A 10,734-nucleotide genomic window follows, 5' to 3' on the forward strand; every position below is an offset into this window, starting at 1 on the left:
TCTGAAGAGTCAATTACTGTCTGTAGTTCAAATTCTAGCTCAATCCCCACCTAGAGTTTATGCCCTTCTCTACTTGAATAGCTGCTATGTAATCACATCCTCTACACTAAATGCATTTTGTTTTCAGACAGGAAAGACTTCCAGATTTTTTTTTAATTGGATAATTCACATATTGGATATTATACACATTTATAAAGGAAAGACTCTTTTGCTTTATTCTTTACCTGATCATTTTTCCTATGGCTTCTAGAATTCTGTCTCTCAGCAGCTCCTGAGCACTACAGAGGTTGTCCCATAGGACACGGATTGTCCTAAGGCCTCTCTCCCCTGTCTTCAGCTACTTCAAAATGACTTGAAGCTGGAGGTCTCTCTGCCACATAATGGGTGGTGCCTTCCTTCAAAGTTTTCTTCCCATTTATAGCACAGGTTCTTCTCTCTTCACCTTAGAGCACTGAGGCACAGCCAACCCAGGTGACACATATCATGGGATACAAAGGTGAATTAGATTATCTCTGCCTATAGAGAACAAATCTAAATGCAATAATGCAATATCTCCTAAATGCTCATGTGGCCACTGTAGACCTCACATCCATGATCAGCTCATTCTACTCTTAGAACCTGGTGTCGTGATCTGAGCAGTTGTTTCCATCTCTCCTGTCATACACTTAATGAAGGCACAAGCCTTGATCACCCCAGTGTAGGGTGACTGCTCATTCTTGCTAAGGTAATGGGGTATACAGCCAACAATTCCCTTCTATAGAGTTTATAGTTTTCTAATTATTTTTATCATGTCCTAAAAATAAGATCACATAGGTAGAGACCAAAATTGCCTTCTTATTAATGAGGAAACTAATCTTAGCCAGGTCTAGAAATTGAAACTCTGTTCACCACAGCACTGTCCATGCTGACAGTAACTAAACGTACTGTCACAACCTTTGAGGAATGATTGGAATTTTCAAAGATGGTTTTTCAAATTGCCCATTGCCTTCCAGAACTTTTGATACTTCATCTTAACTTTCCTAGCACATCTTAATATTCCTAGCATTTCCTTCTCTGGGAAACTAGTTTGCCTAATGCAGAATATCACTGATGGGATTGATCTGTGCTAGTAAATGGCATGGAGAAAGTCAAAAGCTTGAGAACCAGGCCTTTGAGAATTAGATGAAGCTTTCAAAAGAAAAATGCCCACACACAGTTTTTCGCGTATTATTTCCTAGTATTTAGGAATCTCTTAAAACTCACTGTTAAGTGCATACCTTGTCAGCACTGGTGAAGATGTATGTCTGCACATGTGTACATATGAGTGTAAGCATATATGTACATAACATATGATAAACAAAAGGGCTCCAACAATTCATAATATAATGTAAACTACTTTTTTAAGTTGTCAATATTTTGTAAACACTTTCACTATATCAAGAAAATATCCAATGTCCTCATAATTTTAATAGCTGCATAATATTGTATCGTATGGATGTATCAAAATGTATGATCAATTCCTTATTACTGAATAGTAAGGTTTTTATATTTTCCCACTATTAATAGTGATGTGTGAAGTTAAATCTTTAAATACATGTATGATTATTCTCTCTGTATAAATTCCTAGAAATTAATTTTAAGACTTTTGATAAGAAATGCCAAATCAATGGAAGTTTATCTTGTATGTTCTAATTGCAAGTTATCATAGTATTCTCTCTTAGTGATACAATTTTTACATTGGAATAGACATGATTGTGTAGGAGTATTCACAGCTCTCAAGATCTCTGATGTTAAGTCTTTATGAAATATGAAGTAGCAAATCCCAATATTTTTTTTCTGAATTTACTGAGAATCTGTGGTTTAGTAAGTAGCAGTAGACTCTCATTCTCCTCTGAGATAGATCAACCAAGCAGCTGGCTTTTATTATCAGTTGAAATATGTCGTGTGGCTGTGTCCTCTCTTGAGGAGGCTGAGGGTGACAGTTAGCTGGCTTCCTGGGATGGCTGAAATATCCGTTGACTCACACTTAATTTGAGGCCTTGGGATTTTTTTCTACTTTACTAGACCAGGTTGCTTCATCTGTCTTCCTTAACTATGCCAGACATCTATCTGGACTGCAGAGCTCTTCTCTAAGCTATTCGTGTATTTTTACATTGTTATTCTTTTATTGATGACATTTTTATCTAATTTGTTTACTTTTTTAATTAATAAAAGAAAATGCTGGTAAACACATGGCATGCAAGTTAAAAATACATTTAGCTAGTAAAGAGAAATATAAAAGTTAAACGTGTTTACCTACAATCTTATGACCATTTCAATGATACATTAATAAGATTTGTAACTGGATATATAGTTATTGCCATATTTTCAATATTATTTAGTTGTAGCTTTTAAAGTTCAAATACATTGTTTTCTATCTATTTTTTAAAATTTGACATGGGAGATGAGGAATAAGGCATCTCAATCATCAAACTAAATTATTTTCTTTTTTCAAGATTATGTTAATGCTCTTCTAATAAGTGTAGAAGGTGGTTATAATACTAGGATTTAGCTGATTTTTTAATTTTTAATTTTCATGGGTACATACTAATAGTAGGTATGTTTATTTATGGGGTATATGTGATGTCTCGATACAGGCATACAATGCGTAATAATAGCATCATGTAAAATGCAGTATCCATCTCCTCAAAGGATTTAGCTTATTTTGAAGTTGCAATAAAATTAGTAGTTTCCAGTCATTCAATAAATATGATTGAGCTTCTACTATATGCAAAGCACTTTTCTAGGACCTTGAACACATCAATAAAAAAAGAGATCAAGATACTTGCCCTCCAGTATCTTAACTTTCTAGTGAAGAGAGATAGACAAGGTTAATGAAATATTATATTATGTTTGTATATTTTATATGTATATACACACAATGTTTGAATATAATATAATGTATATTCTGTATACGTAAAATATATAAAATATGCAGTATGTTAGAAAGTGATGTGGAATAAAATAAAACTGGAAATAAGTAAGTGGAATCTGAGGTACAGACTAGAGGGATAGAGTGGCTGGACAGATTAGCTTTACTAAGAGAGGAAAAGAATTGAAAGAAATTGAGGAGGTAGTCAAGGAGTCATCTGGAGAAATAGTGCTCCAGGAAAAGGGAAGAATTAGAGCAATGGCTGTCAGGCAGGAGCAAGCCTCCTTCTTCACAGCACAGCAATGAGGCCACAGGCAGCTAGAAATGGTGATTAAGGAGAGTGCTGTAGGTGATGAAGTCAGCGGACCTAAATGGTTCTTTTGGCTAGTGAAAGACTAATTATTACTCTGATTGAAAGGGAGAACCATTGGAGGGTTTTGAGAAGAGGGTGACACGATCTGACTTAGATATTTAAAAGGATCTACCTGGCAACTGTGTTAAAAATTGACTGTAAAAGAGAAAAAATGTAGGAGATCTTCTCAGAAGGCTTGGACCAGAGTGAGAGAGTAGAGCAGAAGGAAGTGGTTTGATTCTGAATATACTTTGAAGGTAGATCCAACAGGATTTGCTGATAGCTTGTGAGGTGCCAGAAAAGGGTGGGAAATTAGAAGTTCACGTGAGAACATAATAAGTTTAAAATATCCTTGTACACTCAGGATACAAAGAAAGTAGTTGTCCTGGGACACGCAGTTCAGGAGAATAGTCTGGAGAGAATATATAAGCTTGAGTCATTGGCATGAAAATGATGTCTAAAATCATGAGACCATAAGATCACCAAGAAAGTTAACATAAATAGAGAAAGGAACCTCTACAATTTAACCTCTACAATTGTGGAAAGGAACCTCTACAATTTAACGAAAAGATCAGGAAGACAAGGAGAACCAGCAAAAGAGAAAGAGAAGGACCAATCAGTGAAGTAGGAGGAAACCCAAAATAATGGGTGGTATGGGCCACAAGTAAAGAGTGTGCATCAGTGAGACTAAGGTGACTGGTTGTGTCAAGTGTTTCTGATGGATAATAAAAGGGGAACAGAGAATTGACCATTGCATTCAACACCATGGAGACCACTGGTGGTGTTGACGAGCATAGTTTCAGTGAGCTAGTGGTAGTAAAGGCTAATTTATACGGTTTTATGAGAGAATGGGTGGAGGAGATTTAGAGTGTGTATAAACAATTAATCTCAGGATTTAAGTTTGCAAACCATTTCAAGTTAATTAGTCTATAAAGTACGAAGTTTACACTGAGATTTTGAGCCTATAAATGTTTGTTTTCTCCGGTAGCATTTGTTAAAAAGACTATTCTTTCTCCTTCAATTGCTTTTTTACCATTGTCAAAAATGAGTTGGATATATTTACTTGTGTCAATTTCTGAGTTCTTTTTTCTGTTCTGCTGACTTATGTCTCCATCTCTCCACCAATATCATGTGCCTTTTCATATAAACTTAAAATAGGTTTATCTATATGCATAAAAAAAATGTAGCTGGAGTTTTTATATGACTGTCCTTAAGTCTACCCATCAATTTGAAGAGAGTTGACATCTTTGCTATCTTGAGTCTTCCAAACCATTAATAATGTATGTTTGAATTTCTTTAATTCTTCTCTCAATTCTTTCATGCACATTTTGTTATTTTTGCCATCTTTATTCTGCATGTCTTGTCAGATTTTTGCCTAAGTATTTTCTTTAGAGCAATTGTAAAGGTATTTTCAGTTTCCACACATTCACTGTTAGTTCATAGAAATATGATGAATTTTGGAGGATGGATCATTTATCCTGTGAACTTGCTAAGTATTATTATTTCTACAAGAATATTTTTAGGTTCGCTGAGACTTTACAAATACAATAGTGTAATGTGCAATAGATGCCACTTTCCTTCTTTCTTTCTTTTTTTTTCCTATCAGTGTGCCTTGCTTGTTTTTTGCCCAATTGTGCTGCTTAGAACTTTTAGTGCTCTGTCAAATAGCATTGTTGAGAGCAGACATCTCTGCCTTGTTTCCACCCTGAGGGGAAAACCATTCATTCTTTCATCTTTAAGCATGATACAGCTGTTTGTTTTTGATAGTCTTGATAAAGTTCAGGAAATTTCTTTGTATGTCTAGGCCTCTGAAAGTTTTTATCATAAAAATGTGCTATATTTTGGCAAATGCTCTTTCTGCATCAATTGAGATAAGTAGCGTATGTATTTTTGAATCATGTTTCTTTGTCCAGGTTGATATTCCCTGTGTTTTAATTGACACATGTGCACAATTTATATTTAAGATGACTGTAATATATATGTCAAGGCCTAGGTGTTCTACTTTATAATTTGTTTTCTGCTTGTTCATTCTGTTTTTGTTTCCTCTGTTCTCCTTCCTAATCTTACTGTGAGTTATTGAAGTAGTTTTAGGATTACATAATGATTTATTTATACTGTTTTTTAGTATATCTCTATATAATTTTCTTACTATCTTTACCTTATTATTGTTATACATGTGTAACTGATGCCAAAGTCAACTGGCATTGATGTTTTACCACTTTAAATGAAGTGTAGAAACTTTACTTCCATTTAAGTCCTTTTAGCCTCCTTGCTTTTAAAAATAGAATCGCGCTGAGTAACACATCCAATACACTGGATGCTGCAACAGGCAGTGTTATAGTTTTAGTGTAAACATCAAATACGATTTTAAAAACTTCTGAGATGATGAATAACCTATGACATCCATTTACATTTTCCCATTCTCTTATTTTTTTCTTTCTGAAGTTCCAAGCAGTTTTCAGATATCATTTGGTTTCTATTTAGAGGACTTACTTTTCGGCTTTTTAAGAGGAATTTTGGTAAAACACAAATTGTGTCAGTTTTCCTTCACATAAGGATGCCTTTATTTCTTCTTTCTTTTCTAATGTTATTTTTGCTGGACATAGAATTTGCACTTGGCAGTTTTTTTCTTTCAGGACATACATGTTGGGACACATCCTTGTGTCCTACACTGTTGCAGATGAGAACTCTTTGTCATTTGAATTTTATTTTTATAAGTTCATATAGTTTTTGGGGGTTAGGTTTTCAAGAATTTTTATTTGTCTTCTGTTTTCAGAAATTTTTATATGATATGTTTTAATATGAGTTACTTTAGGTTTATCTTATTTAGTATTTACTCAGCTACTTCATTCTCTAGGTTTGTGTCTTTGTCAAAATTAAGATGTTTTCAGATATCAATTTATTGACTCTTTTTCCAGCACCACTATTTCTTTCCACTCTCTTTCTTGGTCTCTGAGGATACATAGACTCAATATTATGATGCTGCCTGACAGGTCCCCAAGGGTATTCTCTGTTGTTTCATTTTGTATCTATTTTTGCCCTCATTCAGAATAGAATCAGTAAATCCTACTGATTTGTCCTCAAGTTTACTGATTCTATCTTCTCTTTTCTCTTCTTTACTATTAAGCTTATCCAGTAAAGTTTTATTTCAGTTATCTTATTTTTTAATTCTTTAATTTCCATTTGGTTAATTCTTATAACTTTCATTTTTTGGTGGAGATTTTCCAGATTTACATTTGCTTCAAAAGAACTCCTAATTGCCTGCTGGTGCCACCTCACTCAGTCTCATTGCAGCTGTGTCAGTGTGGAGGTTTGGTTCACCCCAGGGTCCTACCGACACCAGAAGTGGGGTTGGGGGAAATTGGAGATGATGCCACCTTGTCAGTGTGGTTGCACCGGGTTCAGCAGAGGCTCAGCTTCCTGCTTGACTTCAGTGACACCAGGGTTAGGAAGGTGACACTAGTGTACCTCACCCTGCCTCAGTCTCAATGTTGCTGCATGAATTTGAGGCTAAGCTTACCTCTGGCACCTCCAGACACTACTTTGGCAAGGGAATTGTAGAACTGTCTGCTTTTGCCAGACAGAAAATGGAAGAACAGCTTCTTTCTTGGTCTGTTGACATGACCTTGATAGAAATACCAGAATGCCACCTTCTTTTGCAATGTGGGAGAGAGAAGATTTATCTCCGTTCCTGTCCCCACTGATACTATCAGACAAGTGAATCAGAGCACTGCTGCTTCCTTCCACTCCATGGAAGTGAAGTGGATCATCAGCTCCACACTGGACTCCACTGAACTATGATGTCTGGGGGTTTTTCCACTGATGTTTGGCTACAGTCAGGTGGATATTCCCTGCTATGCCATTATTTTCCAGGTTCTTTGGCTGAGAAAGCTGGTGTTTTGTTAGGTTTGGTTTTGTTGGGTGTGGTTTCTGGTTGGAGGCTTCTGCAGCACTCTGTCCAGGGCAGATGAGAAGTATAGGAGACACATACCACTGTGTAATTCCCCAGGGAGTCTGACTTCCTTATTACACTTTTCCAACACTTTGCCTGCTCATTTGTTGCTGTATATGCAGACTTTCATTTAGAACACAAAGGATGTGATAGTAATGAGGCTTCTCCAACTGGGCTGAAAACAGATGTGTTTTTGTCTTAATATCATAAGAGCAAGTATTTAAAAAAATACTTGAATAGGTTGGTGAGAATCCTGGGGAGAACTAACACATGACTGGGGGAAAAAAAAAGAAACATTTTCGACACTACAAGAAAAAGTCATTTCATAACAGTGAAAATTCCAGCTCACATTATCTACAACTTACTTACTCATTTATTCTAGCCTGGTGTCAGAATTATCATTTGTCCCTGTGATAAACAAAATTACTAGCCAAAGTGGAGTGTTTCTATGCAGCTTGTTTGCTCTTAACCTTAGAGTAGCCAATCAAAATACCATTTTCCAAAGTGTCTTTGATCAGTTTCTTTTTCCTCCTGGAAACCTCAGACTTCCTAGTGGATTGTTTTTAATTTGCAAAAAATAAGGATGAGATCTTGTAGTGTAGGATTTAGTAGGTTTTGAGAAACCCACAGAGACATGTGTCCACCATCCACCACTACACAGAACAGCTGAATCACCCTAAAATTCTCTGTGTGATGCCTTTGTGATCAACCCTTCCCTTTCTTCCAATTGTGGGCAACCTCTGATCTGTTTTCTTGACCTATAATTTTGCTTTCTCCAGAATGCTATACAAATGAAATCATACAATATGTAGACATTTGGGGCTGACTTCTTTCACATACATAATACATGTAAGTTCATCTCTACTATTGTGTAAGTAAATAGTCTGTTCCTTTTTATTGTTCATGGTATTGATGCAATAGTCTATCTATTCACCTATAGAAAGATGTCTTGGTTAGGCCGGACGCAGTGGCTGACGTCTGTGATCCCAACACTTTGGAAGCCAAGACGGGCAGATCATGAAGTCAGGAGTTTGACACCAGCCTGGCCAACATAGTGAAACCCCATCTCTATTAAAAATATAAAACAATTAGCTGGGTGTGGTGGTGGGTACCTGTATTCCCAGCTACTTGGGAAGCTGAGGCAGAATAATTCCTTGAACCTGGGAGGCAGAGGTTGCAGTGAGCCGAGATCACGACATTGCACTCCTGCACTACAGCCCGGGTGACAGTGTGAGACTCCATTTCAAAAAAGAAAAAAAAAAAAAAAAAAAAAAGAAAGACGTCCTGATTGTTTCCAGGTTTTAGAGATTATGAGTAAAGCTGCTAAAACATTTGCCCAGCCTACAGGCTTTTATGTGAATTTGTTTTCATTATACATTGATAAATATATAGGAATGAAATGGCTGAACCTCACACTGGACATATGTTTTACTTAATATAAAGCTGCTAAATTATCTCCTAAAGTGACCATATCATTTTGCGTTCCCAACAGTAATGAAAGAGAATATTTGTTGCTACACATCTTCAGGAGCATTTGATATTTCAATTTTTTATTTCCATTCTAATGGCAGGTAGTAATATCCCATTTGTAGTTATGATTTGCATTCCCCTCTTAATTAATAACAATAAACATGTTTTCATATGTGTATTTGCCATATGCCTGTCTCCTTTTGAGATGTATGTGCTCAGAATTTTTGCTCGTTTTAAATTGGATTGTTTGTTTTGTATTGTTGAGTTTTAAGGGTTCTTTATTCATTCTGGATGAAAGCTTGTATAAGATATGTGACTGATATGGTTTGGCTGTGTCCCTGCCCAAATCTCATTTTGAATTGTAGTTCTCATAATCCCTATGTGTTGTGGGAGGGACCCAGCAGAAGGTAATAGAATCATGGAGGCAAGTTACCCCGCTGCCGCTGTTCTCATGATAGTAAGTGAGTTCTCATCAAATCTGATGGTTTTATATAGGGCTTTTCTTCCTTTGCTTGGCACTTCTCTCTCCTGCCACCACGTGAAGAACAACATGTTTGCTTGCCTTCTGCCGTGATTGTAAGTTTCCTGAGGCCTCCCCCAGCCCTCCGGAACTGTGAGTCAATTACACCTCTTTCCTTTGTAAATTACCCAGTCTCAGGCAGTTCTTCATAGCAGCAGCTGAACAAACTAACACAGTGACTTAATATTTTTCCCTGATTGTTTTAGCTTTTTGTTCTTGTAATGGTTCTTTCACAGAATGAGCATTTTCAAATACGACAAAGTGTATTTTTTCGTTTTCTCTTTTATGGATCATGTGTATGGTATTTTATCTAAAAACTCATCAATGACCCCAAAGTCATATCTAATATCCCCTGTTTTATGATAGTATTTTATTGCTGTATACGTTACACTTTTATATAGTCTACTTCAGTTCACATTTGTAAAAGTTGTAAAATATGCATTAACGTTCCTTTTTTTTTTTACACGGGGAGATCCCATTATTACATTCCCATTTAGAGAATAGATTATACTTTCCCCTTTTCCTCTGTGCCCTTTTCAAAATGCAATGGAATATATTTGTGTGGGTCTATTTCTGGGGTCTCTATTCATTCCATTGGTCTATGTGTCTAGTGTTTTAACAATATTTAAACAAAACCACAATATTTTGAGAACTGTAGCATAATAGTAAGCCTTGTAATCAGTAGTGTATGTCCTGTAACTTTGTTTTTTTTTTTCAGAAGTGCTTTGACTATTCTAGTTCTTTTGCTTTCCAACTACCAATAAAAAGCACGCAGAAATGTTCACTGTTAATGCAGGAACTCCCAAGCCCGCTCGCGCCGCCGGCATCGCACAGCCTGGGCCAGACATCCTGGACGCTGCACAGGAACAAGAACTAAGAACCTGACGCTCAAACCCATCCTAGGTGACTGCGGACTGCCCATGCCAGCGGCTCCTGTCTCCCTGAGGTGGAAGAGTCGAGCGGGATGCACGACTTGGGGGCCCTCAGTCTGGGCGCGCCGGCCATCCCCAGGCCTCCCAGGCCATGCCCCTCCAGCCCGCCTGGGCTCCCTAGCTGCAGCCACCCTCTGTGTGCAGGTAGCAGCCTATGGGAAACCTCTAAGCCCGCCTGCACTCTTAACACCTCAGAACCGGGGGCAGATGTCCCGGTGGCTGCAGCCAAGCCAGATGGTCTGCCCCATGGTGGCTGCACAGGAGCGAGAACCTGCCGCTCAATCCTATCTCCGGTGGCTGCAGAGGGCCCCTGGCCAGCGGTCCCGAGCTCTGGCAGAGGAGGGGGCAGGGTCTAGCGGGTTCTCAGGCTCGGTGCACTGGTGATCCAGAGGCTGCTCAGGCCATGCTCCCCTGCCTGGACGCCCAAGCTGCTGCCGCCCTCCGCCTGCGGGCAGCAGCTGTCTGGGAACTCCCAAGCTCGCTCGCGCTCCCTGGATCGCAGAACCCGGGCCAAATGTCACCGTGGCTGCGGCCAAGCCAGGTGGTCTGCCCCGCGGCGGCTGCACAGGGGCGAGAACTGAGAACCTGCCGCTCAACCCCATCTCTGTTGGCCGCGGA

The 10,734-nt window shown here is 38.2% G+C and overlaps 1 protein-coding gene across 1 annotated transcript in view; it reads left to right on the forward strand.

Moving 5' to 3' along the window:
* LOC117069082 (sodium channel protein type 2 subunit alpha-like) overlaps positions 1-10,500 on the forward strand; it is a 34,251-nt gene extending 23,751 nt beyond the window's left edge. The window contains exon 5 of the mRNA XM_033187084.1: positions 9,981-10,500. Within this exon, the coding sequence (XP_033042975.1) occupies positions 9,981-10,500 (520 nt within the window). The remainder of the gene's footprint in view (positions 1-9,980) is intronic.
* The last annotated feature ends 234 nt before the right edge of the window (positions 10,501-10,734 follow it).

Source organism: Trachypithecus francoisi, unplaced genomic scaffold (genome assembly GCF_009764315.1).
Source record: "Trachypithecus francoisi isolate TF-2019V2 unplaced genomic scaffold, Tfra_2.0 Lachesis_group21, whole genome shotgun sequence".
Classification (NCBI taxonomy): Eukaryota; Metazoa; Chordata; class Mammalia; order Primates; family Cercopithecidae; genus Trachypithecus; species Trachypithecus francoisi.